Source organism: Nerophis ophidion, linkage group LG28 (assembly GCF_033978795.1).
Source record: "Nerophis ophidion isolate RoL-2023_Sa linkage group LG28, RoL_Noph_v1.0, whole genome shotgun sequence".
In the NCBI taxonomy this organism is placed as follows: domain Eukaryota; kingdom Metazoa; phylum Chordata; class Actinopteri; order Syngnathiformes; family Syngnathidae; genus Nerophis; species Nerophis ophidion.
Window position 1 is genome coordinate 15437918 of NC_084638.1, and position 25893 is coordinate 15463810.

The window sequence follows — 25893 nt, forward strand, 5'->3', positions numbered from 1 at the left end:
ACATCAGCGGAGCGTCCTGCTGCAGCTGCCGTGACTTCCCTCAGAGACTCTGGCGTCAACTCACCCGTGGACACACCCCCCGACTATCAGGTACTGTTAAACTCACTAAAACACTAGCAACACAATAGCAGATAAGGGATTTTCCAGAATTATCCTAGTAAATGTGTCTAAAAACATCAGAATCGCTCCCACTGCAATCGCCTTTTTTTTTTTTAGTCCTTCACTCTAAGTTTCCTCATCCACAAATATTTCATCCTCGCTCAAATTAATGGGGAAATTGTCGCTTTCTCGGTCCGAATAGCTCTAGCTGCTGGTGGCTATGATTATAAACAATGTGAGGATGTGAGGAGCCCTACAACCCGTGACGTCACGCGCACATTGTCTGCTACTTCCGGTAAAGGCAAGGCTTTTTTTATTAGCGACCACAAGTTGTGAACTTCATCGTCGATGTTCTCTACTAAATCCTTTCAGCAAAAATATGGCAATATCGTGAAATGATCAAGTATGACACATAGAATGGAGCTGCAATCCCCATTTTAATAAGAAAATCTCATTTCAGTAGGCCTTTAAAAAAACAAGTTATCCTATGAATTGGCCTGAAAACAAACAGACTGCTCTTTACGACATTATTCACAGGAAAAGAAGACCACTTCTTACGAGGGGTGGGCAATATGGCTGAAAATCTGAATTGCAATAATTTTGCTGCTGCCTGAGGGCTACTGGGATAGGCTCCAGCACCCCCTGTGATTTTAATGTCAGTTACTGATGTATACACTTGGAGAAAAGATTAGGTTGATTACAGTGTAAATCTGCATTCTGCATTGTTGTCGCTGTTATGACGTCATCTTGTGATCAAGTTGGCTCACTGCGAGTGCTGAAGGTTGAAAATGTATTTCCTGTTGCTTTGTGCTTTGAACCCGAAGTAAGGTTTCGTCATTGATCTCGCCAAGCAACGTTTGTAAGTGGAACCGGGTATTTCCACTGGATGTGGAACGGCGGCGCCACGGTGACGGACTCGTTCCGTTTTTGTTTTCAAGTCAATGTGTCAATTTCCACCACCTGTCTTCTATATTTAGCGGTCGCCACAACAAGGCGGTTCAATTGAGCTAAAATCTGCTCGTGTGGCACAGGAAGTCATGCATAAACACTAAATAAATTATCTAGTTTACTTTCAAAGTAAAATATTCTGTTTAAGGTGGATGGTATTTTATACTTTGAAAAGTCCTAATGGACATGAAGGCAACTTGTAAAAAGGTTTTCAGACATAATTTCACAAGACATGTGATTTTAAAAAGCCTAAAATTAAAGAATCATATAACAGGCATATGCTGGGTAGCGAGATGGGGGCCTGCACTTCAGCGTTGTACAAACCCCGTTTTCATATGAGTTGGGAAATGTGTTGGATGTAAATATAAACGGAATACAATGATTTGCAAATCATTTTCAAACCAAATTCAGTTGAATATGCTACAAAGACAACATATTTGATGTTCAAACTGATAAACATTGTTTTTTTTGCAAATAATCATTAACTTTAGAATTTGATGCCAGCAACACTTGACAAAGAAGTTGGGAAAGGTGGGAATAAATACTGATAAAGTTGAGGAATGCTAATCTAACACTTATTAATTGGGAACAGGTGGGTGCCATGATTGGGTATGAAAACAGCTTCCCAAAAAATGCTCAGTCTTTCACAAGAAAGGATGGGGCGAGGTACACCCCTTTGTCCACAACTGAGTGAGCCAATAGTCAAACAGTTTAAGAACAACGTTTCTCAAAGTGCAATTGCAAGAAATTTAGGAATTTCAACATCTAAGGTCCATAATATCATCAAGAGGTTCAGAGAAACTGGAAAAATCACTCCACGTAAGCGACATGGCCGGCAACCAACATTGAATGACCGTGACCTTTGATCCTTCAGACGGCACTGTATCAAAAACCGACATCAATCTCTAAAGGATATCACCACATGGGCTCAGGAACACTTCAGAAAACCATTGTCACTAAATACAGTTTGTCGCTACACCTGTAAGTGCAAGTTAAAGCTCTACTATGCAAAGTGAAAGCCATTTATCAACAACATCCAGAAACGCCGCTGGCTTCTCTGGGCCCGAGATCATCTAAGATGGACTGATGCAAAGTGAAAAAGCGTTCTGTGGTCTGACGAGTCCACATTTAAAATTGTTTTTGGAAATATTCGACATCGTGTCATCCGGACCAAAGGGGAAGCGAACCATCCAGACTGTTATCGACGCACAGTTCAAAAGCCAGCATCTGTGATGGTATGGGGGTGCATTAGTGCCCAAGGCATGGGTAACTTACACATCTGTGAAGGCACCATTAATGCTGAAAGGTACATACAGGTTTTGGAACAACATATGCTGCCATCTAAGCGCCGTCTTTTTCATGGACGCCCCTGCTTATTTCAGCAAGACAATGCCAAGCCACATTCAGCACGTGTTACAACAGCGTGGCTTCGTAAAAAAGGGTGCAAGTACTTTTCTGGCCTGCCTGCATTCCAGACCTGTCTCTCATGGAAAATGTGTGGCGCATTATGAAGCGTAAAATACAACAGCGGAGACCCCGGACTGTTGAACGACTGAAGCTCTACATAAAACAAGAATGGGAAAGAATTGCACTTTCAAAGCTTCAACAATTAGTTTCCTCAGTTCCCAAACTTTATTGAGTGTTGTTAAACGAAAAGGTGATGTAACAGTGGTGAACATCAATCAATCAATGTTTACTTATACAGCCCTAAATCACTAGTGTCTCAAAGGGCTGCACAAACCACAACACAAACCACTACCACATCCTCGGTAGGCCCACATAAGGGCAAGGAAAACTCACCCAGTGGGACGTCGGTGACAATGTTGACTATGAGAACCTTGGAGAGGAGGAAAGCAATGGATGTCGAGCGGGTCTAACATGATACTGTGAAAGTTCAATCCATATTGGATCCAACACAGTCGTGAGAGTCCAGTCCAAAGCGGATCCAACACAGCAGCGAGAGTCCCGCTCACAGCGGAGCCAGCTGGAAACCATCCCAAGCGGAGGCGGATCAGCAGCGCAGAGATGTCCCCAGCCGATACACAGGCAAGCAGTACATGGCCACCGGATCGGACCGGACCCCCTCCACAAGGGAGAGTGGGACATAGGAGGAAAAAAAAAAGAAACGGCAGATCAACTGGTCTAAAAAGGGAGTCTATTTAAAGGCTAGAGTATACAAATGAGTTTTAAGGTGAGACTTAAATGCTTCTACTGAGGTGGCATCTCGAACTGTTACCGGGAGGGCATTCCAGAGTACTGGAGCCCGAAATGAAAAAGCTCTATAGCCCGCAGACTTTTTTTGGAATTTGGGAATCACTAATAAGCCGGAGTCCTTTGAACGCAGATTTCTTGCCGGGACATATGGTACAATACAATCGGCAAGATAGGATGGAGCTAGACCGTGTAGTATTTTATACGAAAGTAGTAAAACCTTAATGTCACATCTTAAGTGCACAGGAAGCCAGTGCAGGTGAGCCAGTACAGGCTTAATATGATCAAACTTTCTTGTTCTTGTCAAAAGTCTAGCAGCCACATTTTGTACCAACTGTAATCTTTTAATGCTAGACATGGGGAGACCCGAAAATAATACGTTACAGTAGTCGAGGCGAGACGTAACAAACGCATGGATAATGATCTCAGCGTTTTTATTGGACAGAATGGAGCGAATTTTAGCGATATTACGGAGATGAAAGAAGGCCGTTTTAGTACATGCCCTTTCCTAACTACTTTGGCACGTGTTGCAGCCATGAAATTATTAAAAAGTTAATTATTATTTGCAAAAAAAAATAAAGTTTATGATTTTGAACATCAAATATCTTGTCTTTGTAGTGCATTTGATTGAATATGGGTTGAAAAGGATTTGCAAATCATTGTATTCTCTTTATATTTACATCTAACACAATTTCCCAACCCATATGAAAACAGGGTTTGTAGTAGAACACTTTTAAAACAGACCCATTGCCTCCTTGCTTGGCACTCAGCATCAAGGGTTGGGGGTTAAATCACCAAATGATTCCCGAGTGCGGCCTCCGCTGCCCTCACCTCCCAGGGGGTGAACTTGGGGATGGGTCAAATGCAGAGGATAATTTCACCACACCTTTTGTGTGACTACCGCTGGGACTTTAACTTTAACTTACATAGGGACTGTGAATGATGCCAAAAAGTGCAGTTCCCCATGAAATTAGAAAATAGAACAAGATATCATGTGAAGTGAATTATATTTATATAGCACTTTTCTCTAGTGGCTCAAAGCGCTTTACATAGCTAAACCCAATACCTAAGTTACATTTAAACCAATGTGGGTGGCACTGGGAGCAGGTGGGTAAAGTGTCTTGCCCAAGGACACAACGGCAGTGACTAGGACGGCAGAAGCTAGGATCGAACCGGGAACTCTCAAGTTGCTGGCACGGCCACTCTACCAACCAAACTATACCGCCACAAGTAACAAGAGCAGAACATATTAATAATAAAATGCCTCAAAGTAAATGTGATGAATTCATCTCAATACTGTCCTTTTTGGGCTTTCCCTTTTAAAGGGCAAAGCCCTCGCAGGGTCTTTTGTCTTAATGACTGTCTGGTTCAAGTGAGGAGACTATAATTTAGGAAAACATTTTATTTACAAATGGACAAGGATAAGTCACTCATTTTTACAGGTAGCTAAAGTTGGGATGTAATCAAGATAATGAAGGATGAAGTGTTTAAGAAATGTTTAATATAGATTAGAATAGGCCGTGCAACTTAGGGACGGCGTGGCGCAGTGGGAGAGTGGCCGTGCGCAACCCGAGGGTCACTGGTTCAAATCCCACCTAGAACCAACCTCGTCATGTCCGTTGTGTCCTGAGCAAGACACTTCACCCTTGCTCCTGATGGGTGCTGGTGGGCGCCTTGCATGGCAGCTCGCTCCATCAGTGTGTGAATGTGTGTGTGAATGGGTAAATGTGGAAGTAGTGTCAAAGCGCTTTGAGTACCTTGAAGGTAGAAAAGCGCTATACAAGTACAACCCATTTATTTATTTATAATCATATGTCCTGAGTTCCAGTTGAAACTGGGTGCAAGTTCATGCCCACGCACATAAACTCTTATCGCCCACATTCTTGCCACTGTTTACACGGCTTCTTGGCCGAGGTCTGAAGGACAACACCAGATATGAAGTCAGAGTCCAGGGAGAAAAAAAAGCACCAGTCAATATCGCAAAGAAGGAACCTTCCTGGTGTTACCTGACGGCACGACCACCAAGCTGCGACACCACCACAAAGGCTCCTCCATGCTCGTGCTCGTACCACCTGGCCTGGTAGGCTCGTACCCGCCTACCAAGCCAAAGACTTAGGTCCAATGACGAAACAGGGCGCAGCTGCCGCTGATTGGACCGATACGCAAATACCACATTTTCAACACTCTCCCTTGTCGGTTAAAAACATAGCTGTGGCCTTCACTTTGGAGGAGCTAGCAACTACACAACAGCTAAGCTAAAACAGCACATTTAAGCATATTAAATAATTATAGTTGCTTAATACGTACACAAAGTCTCCAAAACAGAAGTCTGATAGAAAGTATCCAGTAACAAACGTGTCCGCATCGTTCAAGATTCTGCGGCATGAGCTTGACGTCATAAATTATTGTGGCCACTAGGTGTTGTGAAAGATCAAATCAAACAATTGCAAAAGCATCTGTCATAAGGTTAGTTTTTTATATATATTTGTGTCAATATGTATAAGCATCCTCAGTCTTCCCGGGAAGGTCTATTCAGGTGTACTGGAGAGGAGTTTATGCCGCATAGTCGAACCACGGATTCAGGTGGAACAGTGTGGTTTTCGTCCTGGTCATGGAACTGTGGACCAGCTCTATACTCTCGGCAGGGTCCTTGAGGGTGCATGGGAGTTTGCCCAACCAGTCTACATGTGCTTTGTGGACTTGGAGAAGGCATTCGGCCGTGTCCCCCGGGAAGTCCTCAGAGAGTATGGGGTATCGGACTGTCTAATTGTGGTAGTCCGCTCCCTGTACGATCAGTGTCAGAAGTTGGTCCGCATTGCCGGCAGTAAGTCGGACACTTTTCCAGTGAGGGTTGGACTCCGCCAAGGAGGTTCATAACTTTTATGGACAGAATTTCTCGGCGCAGTCAAGGCGTTGGGGGGATCCGGTTTAGTGGCTGCAGGATTAGGTCTCTGCTTTTTGCAGATGATGTGGTCCTGATGGTTTCAACTGGCCAGAATCTTCAGCTCTCACTGGATCGGTTCGCAGCCGAGTGTGAAGCGACTGTGATGAGAATCAGCACCTCCAAGTCCGAGTCCAAGGTTCTCGTTCGGAAAAGGGTGGAGTTCCCTGCCCCAAGTGGAGGAGTTCAAGTACTTAGGAGTCTTGTTCACGACTGAGGGAAGAGAGGATTGTGAGTTTGTGTATCGGTGCAGCGCTGAGCCGGAAGGCAAGGCTCTCATTTTACCGGTCGATCTACGTTCCCATCCTCACCTATGGTCATGAGCTTTGGGTTATGACCGAAAGGACAAGATCACGGGTACAAGCGACCAACATAAGGCTCTCCCTTAGAGATAGGGTGAGAAGCACTGTCATCCGGGAGGAGCTCAAAGTAAAGCTGCTGCTCCTCTACATGGAGAGGAGCCAGATAAGGTGGTTCAGGCATTTGGTCAGGATGCCACCCAAACGCCTCCCTAGGGGGGTGTTTTGGGCACGTCCGACCGGTAGGAGGCCACGGGGAAGACCCAGGACACGTTGGGTACACTATGTCTCCCGGCTGGCCTGGGAACGCATCGGGATCCCCTGGGAAGAGATGGACGAAGCGGCTGGGGAGAGGAAAGTCTGGGCTTCCCTGCTTAGGCTGCTGCCCCCGCGACCCGACCTCTGATAAGCAGAAGGAGATAGATGGATGGATGGATGTGTAACACAACTTGATGTTTCTTGAAAACAGCGTCCAGTAGTTGATATTGTCACTCCTTCTCCTCTTTTGTTGGACAAAATTCCTCCTTGTACTCTGCTATCGTTTTTTTTTTTCTAACATCACAAATATTTCTTCAATAGCAGCAGTTAGTCGCTGAGTCACCAACACCCACATCATTTGTAAAGTAGACATGTTCACACAATGAAAACACTTTACACTTACATTGGATCTCTGCTTTGATGTGTCGATCACCTCCGCCTGTCTTTGTTAGCAGCTAACAAGCTAAGCTAACCAGCAGGCTCGGCTAGCACGTATAAGTGCACTTAGACTAATGTATCAAGATACTGATTATTTGTACTCTGTTAAACGACGTTGTAATTAAGACCAAGAAACCATAACAACCAAAACAACGTATTCTCCGCCAGACGCCATCTTGTTTCGTTCTCCTCCTATGTGACGTCTTCGAGGTGTTCTCAACCGCGGAACAATTGTTGGCCAAACACGTGTTTCACTGGGACAATAGCGAGTGGTGCACACTTCCTTCGCTTAGCCACAGAACAACAAAAAAGTCCCATTTGAGAGTTGTTGGTGTAACAATAGGAAGAATATATTCCACCCCTCTCTTCTACACGCGGCTTATGAGGTAATATAAATTATATATTTTTATATTATTTCTGTGATTTACCTGATATGTTGTTCGAAGCTAGCAGGCCTTTGTAGCAAATGTTAGCGTTTTTTTGAGGAGTGTATTTTATATGTTCTCTGTGAGAATTATATTGACTTATTTAACAGTTTAACTGTTTTTTTGTTTTATATGCCAGTCACGATTAACATCATTAAACATTTGTTACTAGAAAGCACGAACGTCTCGTAATTTAAGTCTGGAATAAGTCCATCCATCCATTTCCTACCGCTTATTCCCTTTTGGGGTCGCGGGGGGCGCTGGCGCCTATCTCAGCTACAATCGGGCGGAAGGCGGGGTACACCCTGGACAAGTCGCCACCTCATCGCAGGGCCAACACAGATAGACAGACAACATTCACACTCACATTCACACACTAGGGCCAATTTAGTGTAGCCAGGTATAATTATAATAATAATAATAATACATTTTATTTTGTACAGCACCTTTCAGTGCACTCAAGGACGCTTTACATGATGAAAAATTAAAATTATTATTAACCCAAAGGGGGGCTTCACGGTGGGTCTGCCTCACAATACGAACTTCCTGCAGTCCTGGGTTCAAATCCAGGCTCCGGATCTTTCTGTGTGGAGTTTGCATGTTCTCCCCGTGAATGCGTGGGTTCCCTCCGGGTACTCCGGTTTCCTCCCACCTCCAAAGACATGCACCTGGGGATAGGTTGATTGGCAACACTAAATTGGCCCTAGTGTGTGAATGTGAGTGTGAATGTTGTCTGTCTATCTGTGTTGGCCCTGCGATGAGGTGGCGACCTGTCCAGGGTGTACCCCGCCTTCTGCCCGATTGTAGCTGAGATAGGCGTCAGCGCCCCCCGTGACCCCAAAGGGAATAAGCGGTAGAAAATGGATGGGATGGATTAACCCAAAGGGAATAAGCTGTAGAAAATGGATGGATGGATGGAAATTAAATCAACTGATGTTTTTTATTACAAATACAATATTTGCCCAATTGTAAGCGATTGATGCTTATTCAGTCAGACTAAAATAAATATTTAATTAAATAAATGTTGAATGCTAAAAATAGCTTTAATATACTGCACACAAAATGAATTTGCATCAATATTTTATTTATAGATGAATCATGAGGTACCCAAATATTCAAAAAATATGTATATATTTGTATATATAGATATTCTCACGCCAGCACATTTCTTAAGGTGTGAGTGAGGTTCAACCAACATACTATCGCACGGCCACACTCGCTGGCACTTGTTACACGTGCTTCGCTGCACTTCTGTTTGTTTTCGGTTGGGTTAAAAATGTTTCTTTCGCAGAAGGAAGAACAAGGAAAGGATATTGCGCGTAAAAGTAAAGCGAACTAATCACAGCTATGTAGTCCTGGTCACCGTTGACGTGAGGTGGGACTATTTTGGAGGTGCACGTCAAGGTTGGCTGGTAGGTTGGTAGTGGGAGGAGCAAGTTGGCGTCACTTGATGCTGCAGCACAATGAAACTTTTATACGTGCTGACTGACTTCATGTAGTCATGACTGTATTAAAATCCCAGCAGGAGGTTTTCTATAAGTTGTTACTTTTTTATCAATAATTAATGTTAATGCAGAAAACAAGATCAATTACACAATTCATAATAATCAATAACTGATGATTATTCCACGTGTAGAAGAACATCACCACTAAGTGGTGTCAGTCCACTTGGAAAATATTATATTTGATAGACTAAAAAATATTTGACACGTCTGAGCTGAAGTTTGTTTGTGTTGTCTTGCGGACGTCCAAGAAGAACGTCCTCTTAAGCATTGGGAGGATCCACAGCTGCCCCACATTAAAGAGGAAGAGTAGGATCTCTGGGTTACTCAGGAGGAAGAGTTTGTTCCAGGGCAGGAGGAGGCGGATCTCGGCAAGTTTCCACTGACTGTTGTCTCTGTGAAGACTGAAGAGCATGAAGACAAACCACCTGAGTCCTCACAGCTTCATCACAGTCCAAGTAAGCACAACATCCACATATCATCTAATACAATGTTTGTCCCAAATGTTCATCTGGGGGCCGCATTTATGACTAAAGATGAAGATATACTTACTTTTTAACACCACCATTTAAAAATGAATGCTCATCAATTGTGTGAATCAGCGAAGTGAATTATATTTATATAGCGCTTTTCTCTAGTGACTCAAAGCGCTTTTACATAGTGAAACCCAATATCTAAGTGACATTTAAACAAGTGTGGGTGTCACTGGGAGCAGGTGGGTAAAGTGTCTTGCCCAAGGACACAATGGTAGTGACTAGGATGGTGGAAGCGGGGATCGAACTTGGAACCCTCAAGTCGCTGGCACGGCCACTCTACCAACCGACAGGGCGCTTGCTCCCGCTGACGTGCCGGTCCTCAAGTGACGGCGTGATAAGAACGCATCGTCACAATAAACAAAACAAAACACCGACGGAAAGCGATAATCAATTAAAAAAACAAGCAAACTGGAGTTTTGACCTGGAGAAGGCAGGTCGGTTAAAAAAAAAGAAAAAACTCACGTCCTTTTTGATTTCAATGCGTAAAAATATATAAAAAGTGTGTTAACGCCAACACTGGTTATTAATGTGATTATCAGACAGCAGTCATTTCCATTAGACTATATTCAAATATAGGTGGTGGTGTTGTAACCATACCAATATTTTGGTACCGGTACTCAAATTATGTTGGTACTTTTCAAAATAAAGGGGACCACAAAAATGGCATTATTGGCTTTATTTTAACAAAAAAACTTAGGGTACATTAAACATATGTTTCTTATTGCAGTTAAGTCCTTAAATAAAATAGTGAACATACTAGAAAACTTGTCTTTTAGTAGTAAGTAAACAAACAAAGACTCCTAATTAGTCTGCTGACATATGCAGTAACATATTGTCTCATTTATACACCTATTATTTTGTCAACATTATTAAGGACAAGTGGTAGAAAATGAATTATTAATCTCTTTGTTCATTTACTGTTAATATTCGCTTACTTTCTCTTTTAACATGTTCTGTCTTCACTTCTGTTAAAATGTAATAATCACTTATTCTTCTCTTGTTTGATACTTTACTTTAGTTTTTGGATGATACCACAAGTTTGGGTATCAATACGATACCAAGTAGTTACAGGTTCATACATTTGTCATCTTCAAAGTCCTCATGTGTCTAGGGACATATTTCCTGGGTTTTCAAACATAATATACTTTTTAAAAAAAGATGTTGTGATACCAAAAAATATTGACGTAATCATAGAAGTATCGGCTAAATACGTGGCGTTTGTTTACATTTTGATGCCGGTGAGCTACGGTGTGTAGTGAAGCATGTTTAGCTGTTCCTCGTCCTCCAGTGATAATGTAATTGTAAGAATTGTACTTTATTTGTTGCCAGGGAGGCGAGGATTAGGGATTTAGAAGTCGCTAAAACACTGCCAACGGCGGATGGACGTCAGCGGCTAGCTAGCTAGCCATGTCTTAAAGCACCTCTTCCTGAGGGTGTTTCAGTGTTATAACTTCACCTTTATTGTTAGTTTTTAAGCCAAAATGCGTCCGTTGTCCCTTTTCTGTCTACACACTGTGTCTGCTTGTAAGTACTCCGTGATTGTGTGCTGCCGAACATGCTCGTCTGCTCGTAAACCAGCAATGTCAAGACGTGACTTTGACGAGGGAGCAGGGGTTACGTTTCAGAGAACAGTATAGTACCGAACATGATTCATTAGTATCGCGGTACTTTACTAGTACTGGTATATTGTACAACCCTAATAGGTGGTATGGCCCACTTATGATTAAAACAACAAAATAATGTTGGTTTTCATCAGTGTGTTCTAGTCTTGTATACGTGGATGGGGGCCCTGCTTTGGAAATAATGTGTACACCTTTCAGAGATCACGTTTAGTTCCATTTCAAACATTCACATGTTGCACATTGAGATGAGTGCTGTAGCACAAGCGTGGGATAACGTGAACAGTTGTGGAACTTTCTAACAAACACAGTATTGTGGCCAAACAGCTCAATTTTTGTGTCATCTGACATGCCATGGACAAAGATAAGACCTTCTGAAGGAAAGTTCTGTGGTCAGATGAAAACAAAATTGAGCTCCTTGGCCACAATACAGCGATATTTTTGGAGGAGGAAAGTTGAGGCCTTTAATCCTAGGAACATCATACCTACCATCAAGGATGGTGGTGGTCGTATTATGCTCTGGGCCTGTTTTGCAGCCAATGGAACTGGTACTTTAAATGGGACAATGAAAAAGGAGGAATACTTCCAAATTCTTCAGGACAAGCTAAAATCATCAGCCCGGAGGTTGGTTCTTGGGCGCAGTTGGGTGTTTTTAACAGCACGATGACCCCAAACACACGTCAAAAGTGGTCAAGGAATGTCTAAATCAGGCTAGAATTAACGTTTTAGAATGGCCTTCCCAAAGTCGTGTGGACAATGCCGAAGAAACAAGTGTACGTCAGAAAACCAAAAAATTTAGCTGAACTGCACCAATTTTGTCAAGAGGAGTGGTCAAAAAATCAACCAGAAGCTTGTGGATGGCTACCAAAAACACCGTATTGCAGTGAAACTTGCCAAGGGACATGTAAGCAAATATTAATATTGCTGTATGTATACTTTTGACCCAGCACATTTGGTCACATTTTCAGTAGACTCATAATAAATTCATAAAAGAAGCAAACTTCATGAATGTTTTTAGTGACCAACAAGTATGTACTCCAATCACTCTATCACAAAAAAATAAGAATTGTAGAAATGATTGGAAACTCAAGACAGCCATGACATTATGTTCTTTACAAGTGTATGTAAACTTTTGATCGCGACTATGCATGTGTATATGTTTATATATCCATCCATCCATCCATTTCCTACCGCTTATCCCTTTCGGAGTCGCGGGGGGTGCTGGAGCCTTTCTCAGCTACAATTGGGTGGAAGGCGGGCTACGATCGACTGACCATACCTCCTCTTTTCACCGGATATGTCCTCTTTTGCGGAGCTGTCCGGGTGGAGTTTCTTAAATGCCTCAAATGTCCGGCATTTTAAGTTATGGTTGCGTGTATTTTCAACGTATGTTCAGGGTTAAGAAGGGGTTTAAAAAAAAGACAATTTGTGCATGGAGCAGCACTGGTGAGGGAAGGGCATAGACAGAGAGAGGGTGTATAATATAGCCAAGAGTCATGGATGCATTGGAATTCTGGGTAATTCTTATGTTGCGTTTGTAATGTGTTACAGTGCCAATGTTCTCCAGAAATGTGTTTGGTGTGGGTTCACAGAGTGTGGCACATATTAGTAAGAGTGTTAAAGTTGTTTATATCACAACCATCAGTGTAAACGGTATGGCTGTTGACCAAGTATGCATTGCAATCTCCGATGAGAAGCAGCGATATGCATGCGTCCGACCGGCACGCAAATAGCATGGTGTAAAGGTGGGCGCGATGACATGTTGTAGAGCCCGCAGAATCGTTTTTTTTTTTTTTCATTTTTTTTTTACATCACACTCAATTTTTTACTGCATCCAATTGGTAGGCGCAGGGGTGAGAAGAGGTTTTAAAATTATTAGCACCTGCTTACTTTTACCGCATGCCTTGAATAAGCGCAGGAGTGAGAAGAGACTTTAAATTAATTAGCGCTCCGGCGGTTATTCAAGGAAATACGGTATATATATATATAGATAGATGTATATATGTATATATTTATCTATATATATATATCTAAATATATATATATATATATATATATATATAATATATATATATATATATCTATATATATATATATATATATATATATATATGTTTGTATTATATATATGTATATATATGTGTATATATATATATATATATATCTATTATACAAACATATATATATATATATATATATATATATATATATATATATATATATATATATATTTATATATATATATATATATATATATATATATATATATATATATATATACACACACATAAATCAATATATATATATTATTGATTTATGTGTGTATATATATGTATATATATATATATATATATATATATATATATATATATATTAGGGGTGTAACGGTACACAAAAATTTCAGTTCGGTACGTACCTCGGTTTAGAGGTCACGGTTCGGTTCATTTTCGGTACTGTAAGAAAACAACAAAATGTAAATTTTTTGGTTATTTACCAAATTTGTAAACAATGGCATAACACCCATAAACACACAGGGTCCATTGCCAGGGTTAATACATATATAACATATAAAATAAAAACTAAATTAGTTAAGCCTCAGAATGGTTTCTTAACAAAACTTTTCTACATATAAAGTGCTTTTTTTGATTGATTGATTGATACTTTTATTAGTAGATTGCACAGTACGGTACATATTCCGTACAATTGACCACTAAATGCTAACATCCCAATATGTTTTTCAACTTGTTTAAGTCGGGGTCCACGTTCATCAACACCGCCCGCTGTTTTTTGTAGACATGTTCCATAAATATTGATGTCAAAGATTTCTTTTTTTTGTGGAGAAATGTTTAGAATTAAGTTGATGAATCCAGATGGATCTCTATTACAATCTCCAAAGAGGGCACTTTAAGTTTATGATTACTTCTATTTGTAGAAATCTTTATTTATAATTGAATCACTTGTTTATTTTTCCACAAGTTTTTAGTTATTTGTATATCTTTCTTTCCAAATAGTTCAAGAAATACCACTACAAATGAGCAATTATTTTGCACTGTCATACAATTTAATAAATCAGAAACTGATGACATAGTGCTTTATTTTACTTCTTTATCTTTTTTTCAACCAAAAATGCTTTGCTGTGATTAAGGGGTACTTGAATTAAAAAAAATGTTCACAGGGGTTACATCACTGAAAAAAGGTTGAGAACCACTGTGTTATGAGTAGCGTGTGTGTGTGTGTGGCCCTTTATTATGTGACGCATGTGACGTCAGTCAGTGTGTGAGCGAGCGAGGTGAGGGACCTTAGCGCGAGTGCGGCTGGTGTTTTGTTGGATTGGCTGTGTGCAAGAGTTCAATAAAGCCACGATTTGCAACTAATAGCTTGACTCTTTATTTACCCTGGAGTCCGAAGCTGTGGAGACCCACTGCCGGGTAGAGTGAAGTGTTGTGCGCGCAAGGGAGACACTATGGGAGCCGGAAGCAGGAAAGATGCAACACATGTTTGACGTGTTGTCAGAAGCAGCTGCTGAGCAATCTCAGCAAACCTCCGTCCTTCATTGTTGTATCGCGCAGCCAAAGTGTACCCAAACGGGAGATCTTAACGAGGCAGGAGGGTCTTCCAGCTCTGGCTTTAACATGTTGTCCTAGCCTGCTAGCTGCTAGCATGTACTTGTTCGGTACACCTCCGAACCGAACCGAAACCCCCGTACCGAAACAGTTCAATACAAATACACGTACCTTTACACCCCTAATATATATATATATATATATATATATATATATATATATATATATATATATATATATATGTTCAGTTTAACAGTCCAGTTGTAATTGATTGAATGCCCTGAGAATCATACTGGACATTATTTTGTAATTGCCACAAAATAACGTGTAGTATTTTGTTAATTTCTTTCCAAAAATATTTTTATTTTATAGATATTTTCAAAGTAGAATATTGACCTTAGGGCCCTCTGGCACCTCATGGGGGACCCGTAAAATATGTGCCTCTTAAGACCTCTCTGTTGGCTTTGTACGCTCGTTACTTCTCAACTAGTCAAAGTTGATGCTAATCGACGTGATTCTTATTTTTTTTTACTGAATGTGAAAGCAAAAGTGAGTCCACAAATAACCGAATCGTAAAGCAGAATCGAAAATGAAATCTGAATTGGTAAAATCTTATCAATTGCCATCCCTAGCATGTGTTTGTCTTCTTGTGTCTTGCAGACGTCTATGAAAAATATCGTCCACCTGGGCAGCAGGACGGGTCAACTAGTATGGAGCAGAAAAGGTCACAGCACCTCCACGTGAAAGAAGAGGAGCCACAGCCCCCCCACTTTAAAGATGAAGAAAAACAGCGGCTGTCACCCCACTTCATAGAGGAAGACAAGAGACGCCTCATTAGTGTGAAGAGTGAAGATGATGAGGTCAAAGATGAGAGTGAACAGAAGTGGAGCTTCAGGATGCGGACAAAGGAGCCACAGCCCTCCCACATTAAGAAGGAAAAGGAATACCTACTGACACACCATTTTAAAGAGGAAGCGGTGGATCCACAGAGCCCTCACATTAAGGAGGAAGAGGGGGATCCACTGACCCCTCACATTAAAGAGGAAGAGGAGGAACACAGCATCAGTCTGGAGGTAGAGCATCTTGAAGAACTGGAGCAGGTTGATTTCACCAAGATGCCAGTGACTGGTGTCCCTGTGAAGAGTGAAGATGATGAGGTCAAAGGTGAAAGTGAGGAGAAGAGAGAGGCGGAGCCTCCAAGCAGCAGCTCAACACAACACATGACAACAGAAGCTGATGGAGACCACTGTGGAGGATCACAAGGGGACAAGCTCTTAGCACCATTATCAGATAGTGAGGACACAACGTCACACTCTCCTGACACTGATGATGAAGACTCTAAAGATGATAAGACATGTCACACTGACAACACTCACCTCAAATGTTCTCTCTGTGGCAAAACTTTTAAATCTCCTAGTAAATTGAAAAGACACATGAGAACACACACTGGAGAAAAACCTTTTTCATGTTCAATATGCGGTAAAGATTTTAGTCATAGGCACAATTTGAAAGAACACATGAGAATACACACTGGGGAAAAACCTTTTTCTTGTTCAATCTGCGGTAAAGATTTTACTCAAAGACAAAATTTGAAAGCACACATGAGAACACACAATGGAGAAAAACCTTTTTCATGTTCAATCTGTGGTAAAGATTTTACCCGAAGGGACCATTGCAAAACACACATGAGAATACACACTGGAGAAAAACCTTTTTCCTGCTCAGAATGTGGTAAACGTTTTGTAATAAATCGAAAGTTAAAAGTACACATGAGAATACACACTGGTGAAAAACCTTTTTCCTGCTCAAAATGCGGTAAAAGTTTTGCCATAAATCAAAGTTTAAAAAGACACATGAGAACACACACTGGTGAAAAACCTTTTTCATGTTCAATCTGCGGTAACGATTTTACTGTAAGGCCTCATTTTAAATCACACATGAGAACGCACTCCGGTGAAAAACTATACTCCTGCTCAAGCTGCAACAAAAGCTCTCATTACCTAAACAGTCTTAAAGTACACATGAGAAGACACACAGGAGAAAAAGTGTTGAGTTGCAGTGTGTGTGGTGAAAGATTCTCTTATAAGTACCAGTGCAAGAAACACAAGTGTGCTGGTGAGAACAGCAGGAGCAAATGAAACTGCAGGATTTGAAATAAACTGTCAATACTTTAATTTAGACTTTCTAACAACATCAGCAAATATAACATGTGTGACATCATTGTTGTGTGTGTTTGATTCTAACATTTATATATTAGACACTTCAGATTAGTGCTATTATTTCAGTCAAGTACATGAGTTAATATACACATTTGTGTACTTTAAAATGAACAGAACAATTTGACTAAAAGGGTGAGAATAAACAGTACATAAAATATGTTATATACAATGAACATTTAATGTGTAGATATTCATAATTCACTTTTATACTTATTCATAATATTGTTTTATATATGTTTTTGAAATAATGACGTGTTACATATTTAATTTTCTAAGTGTAGATAATTCAATTGATGACCTCCTTTATATGATATACATATTTGTTTCACATGAGTTCATACCTTTGATTTTGAGTACACATAAATCCTTCTTAGTTCATATGTACTGGTTCACATTTGAAACATCTTCTGGACCTCTTCTGGAAGCATATTATTTACTTTATACATCTTTTGAGCAGTTGCATGTATACAAGATCATTTTCTCACAAAATGTGTGACTTTATGAATCATTTGTTGGTTGTCTATAATCTATTCTATTAATCATCTTTATTACTTTCTTGTGTAATATAAATATTGTGGTGTGATTGTTTTATATGTATGTCCCCAGACCTTTATGCAATAAACAATGTATGCTTCAACTGAAGTTGGGTTCAATAATTATAGTTAATATTTGTAAGTATGTATTTTATTCTAGTTAGTATTGCACTCCCTTTTTTTATATTTTCTTTATATGGCTTACATTGTGGTGTTCAGCTTACTTCATCATCTGTAATGACTCCTAAACATGTGATTAGCTTTACTCCTTTCATTTCAATATTATCCATCATAATTTGTGTTTTACATTTTTACAATCTCCAAAAATGATACATTTAGTTTTATTGATGTTTAATGACAGTTTATTGATGTGCAGCCATCTTTTTATGGTCAAGTTCTATCTGGTTAAAATGAGATGTAAATTAAATCAAGCAGTAATGAAAATTATTATATACATAATTACACTCAGTAGTGACAATTAAATACACTTTCATCCTGTTCATTTCAGCAAAGAAACAGTGTAGGGTGTAATATTCTAAACATTAGAAGAATGTTAATGTCAGCAGTCAACATTCCAACATTGTGAAGCTGAGCTATGGTTAAAAAAACATATTCAGCTTAAAGGCTTTTTGGTGTAATTTGATGTAATTATCAGAATCAGAAATACTTTATTAATCCATGAAGGGAAATTAAAATCTTCAGCACTGTTATAAACATGTGACCATTAAATGTAATAATATATTATATTAATACCATAATAAAGTGGTACGTTTGGGGATGTATATTATTGTGTGTATGAAAATCCTGAATGTTTTGCCTGTTTCCTAATGACACAACCCCCATAAGCTGCTGTGTGATTCCCCCACAGTTACGACACTTGATCTGTTCATGACTTCCACATTGTCCATATTCATGCTGCCCTCCACACCTTCCACATCTCACCCTAGCATGACACACACTACTATGTGCCCAGAGTGTTGGCACTTGAAACATTGTACTGGGGGTGGGACGTAAACTTGAACATAGAAGCTTAAAAACCCTATCATGATTCTTTCTGGGAGAACTTCCACGACAAACTGCATCCGCTCTCCGTCTTTTCTCCGTTTCTAAATGCCATCATTCTCTTCATCATTGTGACAGTTCCCCCTTTTGTTTCTTTTTTCAAATCATCTAAATTTTCACCTCTTGGGATTCCTGTCGCAAACTCCTCTGGCCCCCTTTTTTTCTCCCACTTCCATGTTTTTCTTTATTATCTTGTTGCACAGCTTTTTGCAACCACATCGCTTTGTTCTTTTGCTCTCCATTTTTGCATTTTATCAAAAGCCGTCCGTCCCTGAGCACTTTGGCCATCTCCACCTCTTCAATGTCCTTCTTTAGTCCCTTAACTAGTGTCATCAAACTAATATCCTTCATGTCTTTATCTGATTTAAATGCATCTTGCAGTTTTCTACCATAATCATTTTCCTCTTTTCTATTCCTTCATCCTCTTCATGTACTCTTTTTTTATCCCCACTTTCCTTTATGCTCTCCTCTCCCCTTCTTTCATTTCTCCCCTCTAGTCCTATCCATGTCCATACCTTCCTCTTACACCCCCTCACTATCCCCTCCCATCTCCATCCAGTCACAAATCAGTTAAAAAGATTTAAACACTCTGACTGTCAGCCACTGCTCCTTGGTTCACTTCCGCTTCCGATTCTACTCTGTCCTTCCAGCTCTTGCTTTTTCCTCCTTCTTCTTCTTCTTTCTATTTCCAGCAGACTAGTAGAACCTCTTAGGGGTATTGCTGCCCTCCACAGGCTCTTAACAGAATGTCCACCGTCAGTACTATGGCCCACATTACAGACTTGGACGCAAACAGGACAGAAAGTAAAAAGCAGCAAAACAAAATGTATGCATTCTTTCCAACGGCCGCAGGGTGGGAGCAGAGGCTCCATGTATTACCTGAAGAAACATTTGACTTCTGACCTTTCCACGTTATTTATCTCATCTCTACTGCTGGAGTCCAGCTCCATTTTGGTATTTTAATTATCTTTAATTATTCGTAAACAGGCTTAAAACAAACCATTATTATCACTACTATCTCATGTTTTCCCACTATCTACTAATTTAAACAGTTCTAACATCAAAACATTCAGGATGCCCATACAAACAATAATACACATCCCCAAACGTACCACTTTATTATGGTATTAATATAATATTTTATTACATTTAATGGTTACATGTTTATAACAGTGCTGAAGATTTGAATTTCCCTTCAGGGATTAATAAAGTATTTCTGATTCTGATAATTACATCAAATTACACCAAAAAGCCTTTAAAGCTGAATATGTTTTTTTTTTTTTTACCATAGCTCAGCTTCACAACGTTGGAACATTGACTGCTGACATTAACATTATTCTATTGTTTAGAATATTACACTCTACACTTTTTCTTTGCTCAAATGAACAGGATGAAAGTGTCTTTAATTGTCACTACTGAGTGTAATTATGTATATAATAATCTTCATTACCCCTTGATTTAATTCTCATCTTATTTTATCCAGAGAAAACTTGACCATAAAAAGATGGCTGCACATCAATAAACTGTCACTTAAGTTCAATAAAACTAAATATATCATATTTGGAGAGAGTAAAAATGTAAAACACAAATTATGATGGATGATATTGAAATGAAAGAAATAAAGGTAATCCCAGTTTTAGGAGTTCATATAGATGATGGTCTTTTGATAACCTCATTAACAACTTCAACGACGCCCTGCGCGAAACCATCGATAACATAGCACCGCTAAAATTAAAAAAGGCTCCAAAAAAGCGTACCCCGTGGTTTACAGAAGAAACTAGAGCTCAGAAATTATTATGTAGAAAGCTGGAACGCAAATGGCGCACGACTAAACTTGAGGTGCACCATCAAGCATGGAGTGATGGTTTAATAACTTATAAACGCATGCTTAACTTAGCTAAAGCTAAATATTACTCAAATCTCATCCACCGTAATAAAAACAATCCTAAATTTTTGTTTAGTACAGTAGCATCCCTAACCCAACAAGGGACTCCTTCCAGTAGCTCCACCCACTCAGCAGATGACTTTATGCAATTCTTTAATAAGAAAATTTAAGTCATTAGAAAGGAGATTAAAGACAATGCATCCCAGCTACAACAGGGTTCTATTAACACAGATATGATTGTATATACGGCGGATACTGCCCTCCAAAATAGTTTCTCTCGTTTTGATGAAATAACATTAGAGGAATTGTTACAACGTGTAAATGGAATAAAACTAACAACATGTTTACTTGACCCACTTCCTGGGAAACATATCAAGGAGCTCTTTGTATTATTAGGTCCATCAGTGCTAAATATTATAAACTTATCACTTTCCTCGGGCACTGTTCCCCTAGTATTCAAAAAAGCGGTTATTCATCCTCTTCTTAAAAGACCTAACCTCGATCCTGACCTCATGGTAAACTACCGACCGGTGTCTCACCTTCCCTTTATTTCAAAAATCCTCGAAAAAATTGTTGCAGAGCAGCTAAATGAACAATTAGCGTCTAACAATCTATGTGAAACCTTTCAATCCGGTTTCAGGGCAAATCACTCTACGGAGACAGCCCTCGCTAAAATGACTAATGATCTATTGCTAACGATGGATTCTGATGCGTCATCTATGTTGCTGCTCCTCGATCTTAGCACTGCTTTCGATACCGTCAATAAGAGCGTATCAAAACACGAATTGTTATGTCAGACTTAGCCCTGTCTTGGTTTAACTCTTATCTTACTGACAGGGTGCAGTGCGTCTCCCATAACAATGTGACCTCGGACTATGTTAAGGTAACGTGTGGAGTTCCCCAGGGTTCGGTCCTTGGCCCTGCACTCTTCAGCATCTACATGCTGCCGCTGGGTGACATCATACGCAAATACGGTGTTAGCTTTCACTGTTATGCTGATGACAACCAACTCTACATGCCCCTAAAGCTGACCAACACGCCGGATTGTAGTCAGCTGGAGGCGTGTCTTAATGAAATTAAGACCTCTATTTAATAATACTACTTTAAACAATGCAACTCTGTAAAGAATCCGGGTATTATCTTCGACCCAACTCTCTCCTTTGAGTCACAAATTAAAAGCATTACTAAAATGGCCTTCTTTCATCTCCGTAATATCGCTAAAATTCGCTCCATTCTGTCCACTAAAGACGCTGAGATCATTATCCATGCGTTTGTTGCGTCTCGTCTCGACTACTGTAACGTATTATTTTCGGGTCTCCCCATGTCTAGCATTAAAAGATTACAGTTGGTACAAAATGCGGCTGCTAGACTTTTGACAAGAACAAGAAAGTTTGATCACATTACGCCTGTACTGGCTCACCTGCACTGGCTTCCTGTGCAATTAAGATGTGACTTTAAGGTTTTACTATTTACGTATAAAATACTACATGGTCTAGCTCCAGCCTATCTTACCAATTGTATTGTACCATATGTCCCTGCAAGAAATCTGCGTTAAAAGGACTCTGGCTTATTAGTGATTCCAAGAGCCCAAAAAAAGTCTGCGGGCTGTAGAGCGTTTTCCGTTCGGGCTCCAGTACTCTGGAATACCCTCCCGGTAACAGTTCGAGATGCCACCTCAGTAGAAGCATTTAAGTCTCACCTTAAAACTCATTTGTATACTCTAGCCTTCAAATGGACTCCCTTTTTGGACCAGTTGATCTGCCGTTTGTTTTCTTTTTCTCCTATGTCCCACTCTGCCTTGTGGAGGGGGTCCGATCCGATGTCCATGGATGAAGTTCTGGCTGTCCAGAGTCGGGACCCAGGATGGACCACTCGTCTGGAGTCGGGACCCACGATGGACCGCTCGCCTGTGTATCTGCTGGGGACATCTCTGCGCTGCTGATCCGCCTCCGCTTGGGATGGTTTCCTGCTGGCTCCGCTGTGGACGGGACTCTCGCTACTGTGTTGGATCCACTTTGGACTGGACTCTCGCGGCTGTGTTGGATCCACTATGGACTGAACTTTTCACAGTATCATGTTAGACACGCTCGACATCCATTGCTTTCGGTCCCCTAAAAGGGGGGGGGGGGGCTTGCCCAAAGGTTCTCATAGTCATCTTTGTCATCGACGTCCCACTGGGTGTGAGTTTTCCTTGCCCTTATGTGGACCTACCGAGGATGTCGTGGTGGTTTGTGTTGTGGTTTGTGCAGCCCTTTGAGACACTAGTGATTTAGGGCTATATAAACGAACATTGATTGATTGATGATGAAGTAAACTGGACACTGCATGTAAGTCTCATAAAGAAAATATTAAAAAAAAAAAAAATACAAATATTAACTACGATTATTGTACCCAACTTCAGTTGAAGCATACATTGTTTATTGCATAAAGGTATGGGGACATACATATAAAACAATCATCATATTACAAAAGAGACTAATAAAGATCCATCCATCCATCCATTTTCTACCGCTTATTCCATTTCGGGGTCGCGGGGGGCGCTGGCGCCTATCTCAGTTACAATCGGGCGGAAGGCGGTTTACACCCTGGACAAGTCGCCACCTCATCGCAGGGCCAACACAGATAGACAGACAACATTCACACTCACATTCACACACTAGGGCCAATTTAGTGTTGCCAATCAACCTATCCCCAGGTGCATGTCTTTGGAAGTGGGAGGAAGCCGGAGTACCCGGAGGGAACCCACGCATTCACGGGGAGAACATGCAAACTCCACACAGAAAGATCCCGAGCCTGGATTCGAACCCAGGACTGCAGGACCTTCATATTGTGAGGCAGATGCACTAACCCCTCTGCCACCGTGAAGCCCACTAATAAAGATAATTAATAGAATGGATTATAGACAACCAGCAAATGATTCATAAAGTCACACATTTTAAAAGTAAATGATCTTGTATAAAAGACAACTGCTCAAATGATGTATAAAGTAAAAAATAATATGCTTCCTGAAGTGGTCCAGAAGATGTTTCAGATGTGAACCAGTACATATGAACTAAGAGGGATTTATGTGTACTCAAAAGGAAAGGTATGACCACATGTAAAACAAATATGTACATCATATAAAGGAGTTCATCAATGGAATCATCTACAACTAGAAAATAAAATATGTAACACTTCATTGTTTCAAAAACATATATAAAACACTATTATGAATAAGTATAAAAGTGAATTATGAATATCTACACATACAATGTTTACTGTATGTGACATATTTTATGTACTGTTTATTCTTACCCTTTCAGTCAAATTGTTCAGTTCATTTTAAAGTACACAAATGTGTATATTAACTCATGTACTTGACTGAAATAAAAGCACTAATCTGAAGTGTCTAATCTATAAATGTTAGAATCATAATAACAAGATTGTGTTACACACACAACATCAGCACATGTTATATGTGCTGATGTTGTTAGAAAGTCAAAGTTAAAGTTGTGACAGTTTATTTCAAATCCCGCATCTTCATTTGCTGCTGCTGTTCTCACCAGCACACTTGTGTTTCTTACACTGGTACTTAGAAGAGAATCTTTCACCACACACACTGCAACTCAAAACTTTCTCTCCTGTGTGTGTTCTCATGTGTGCTGTACAAGATTGTTGGCGACGAAAGCTTTTGTTGCAGCTTGAACAGGAGTATGTTTTTTCACCGGGGTGCATTCTCATGTGTAACTTTAATTGCCGTCTTTTTATATAACTTTTACCACATACTGAACATTGTAAAGGTTTTCCTCCGGGGCGTGTTCTCATGTGTACTTTTAAATTTTGATTTGTTACAAAACTTTTTCCAGATTCTGAGCAGAAAAAATGTGTTTCTCCAGTATGTATTCACATGTGTGTTTTGAAACGGTATCTTCAAGTAAAGTCTTTACCGCAGATTCAACATAAAAAAATGTTTTCTCCAGTGTGTGTTCTCATGTTTGTTTTGAAATTGTGCTTTTGAGTAAAATCTTTACCGCAGATTGAACATGAAAAAGGGTTTTCGCCAGTCTGTGTTCTCATGTGTACCTTTAAAGTTTGATTTATTACAAAACTTTTACCACATTCTGAGCAGGAAAAAAGGTTTTTCGCCAGTGTGTTTTCTCATGTGTGTTTTGAAATGGTCCCTTCGAGTAAAATCTTTACCGCAGATTGAACATGAAAATATTTTTTCTCCAGTGTGTGTTCTCATGTGTGCTTTGAAATTGGGCTTTGGAGTAAAATATTTACCACAGATTGAACATGAAATTTGCTGTAACTTCATTGTGGATAATATCTATAAGCAACCTCAATTGTTTTTCATCTTTAATTTAAGGACTATTTACTTATCTGACCAATTCAAAGGAAACTGCATTTTTTTCAAAAATGTTGCCTATCATTCACAATCCTTATACAAGACATATGTTTTAAATTGTTATGAATTCTAATTAGTAAATACACGTGAACAAAAATCAGCTAACATTGGAGTCAATGGGAGCTCCTCTATTAGACCCACAAAGTCCTTCAAATAACCATCCAAAAACTGCCAACAATACTCTATTTACATTTTGTGACCTGAATATTAACCAAGTATTGGCAAAATTGTTATTTTAAGCGCTAACGTTAAGGACCTACTTTTAGCGGTGCATTGATCACAGAAGTAACTAGCTTATGCTGCTATATTGACATACTGAGCTGCTTTCTCGCCTCTAAGATGTTGAAAGCTAATTCTTGATTATAAATCATGCTTCTCACTTATATAGGAGAAGGTCATGGACAAAAACCGAGAACTTGGTAAACTTTGACATCCAACTTAGACCTGGAGATGGCAAGAAAGACACAAAAATACGCTCTTTTGCACAAACCCTTTTTGAGGATTAATTTTTCATCTAAACGGGAAGATATGAACATCCCATCAGTCAGCATCCCAGTGAGAGCAGACATTGTATGCTTAAAATGAGCAAGATATGTAAATATGATATGTTATTAATAATGTTTCTACATTACATATATATTTACAGTGTGTATTTAAAACGTGTATTAAAAAAAACACTTACATTGGATCTCTGCTTTTTTGTGTCGATCACTTCCGCCTCTGTTTGTTAGCAGCTAACAAGCTAAACAGGCAGGCTAGGCTAGCACGTCAAAGTGCACACAGACTAATGTATCCACATACAAACAATTAATAAAGACGTTTACTCTGTTAAACGACACACATGTGCACATGTACGTTGTAATTAAGACCTAGAAACCATAAGAACCAAAACAACGTATTCTCCGCCAGACGCCATCTTGTTTTGTTATTCCTCCTGTGTGACGTCATCGAGGTGTTCTCAACTGCAG

The 25893-nt window shown here is 39.9% G+C and overlaps 3 protein-coding genes across 7 annotated transcripts in view; 1 reads left to right on the forward strand and 2 right to left on the reverse strand.

Annotated features, from left to right (window-relative positions):
- Positions 1 to 25851, reverse strand: part of LOC133545334 (gastrula zinc finger protein XlCGF57.1-like) — a 28684-nt gene extending 2833 nt beyond the window's left edge. The window contains exon 1 of one of the 2 annotated variants that reach the window (XM_061890815.1): positions 25608 to 25851. The gene's annotated coding sequence lies outside the window, so the exon portion shown is untranslated. Of the gene's footprint in view, positions 1 to 7159; positions 7462 to 25607 lie in introns of those variants that run through there. The other variant, XM_061890814.1, reaches the window with a different exon arrangement.
- The window catches only part of LOC133545329 (oocyte zinc finger protein XlCOF6.1-like), a 95073-nt gene that overhangs the window by 40369 nt on the left and 28811 nt on the right, over positions 1 to 25893 (reverse strand). The window lies entirely within an intron of this gene.
- Positions 7409 to 17695, forward strand: LOC133545342 (gastrula zinc finger protein XlCGF57.1-like). 4 transcript variants are annotated; one of them, XM_061890829.1, is made up of 4 exons: positions 7409 to 7580; positions 8911 to 9031; positions 9373 to 9579; positions 15500 to 17695. In XM_061890829.1, the coding sequence occupies exon 4, from the start codon at positions 15550 to 15552 to the stop codon at positions 16975 to 16977; it is 1428 nt and encodes a 475-aa protein (XP_061746813.1). In that variant the 5' UTR covers positions 7409 to 7580; positions 8911 to 9031; positions 9373 to 9579; positions 15500 to 15549; the 3' UTR covers positions 16978 to 17695. The 4 variants fall into 4 exon arrangements, with proteins under 4 accessions (XP_061746813.1, XP_061746814.1, XP_061746815.1 ...); XM_061890830.1 differs by having other exon boundaries at positions 9376 to 9579; XM_061890831.1 differs by lacking the exon at positions 8911 to 9031.

Coding starts and splice junctions, on each gene's coding strand:
- LOC133545342 (XM_061890829.1), top strand. CDS start 15,550: ATGGAGCAGAAAAGGTCACAGCACCTCCACGTGAAAGAAGAGGAGCCA.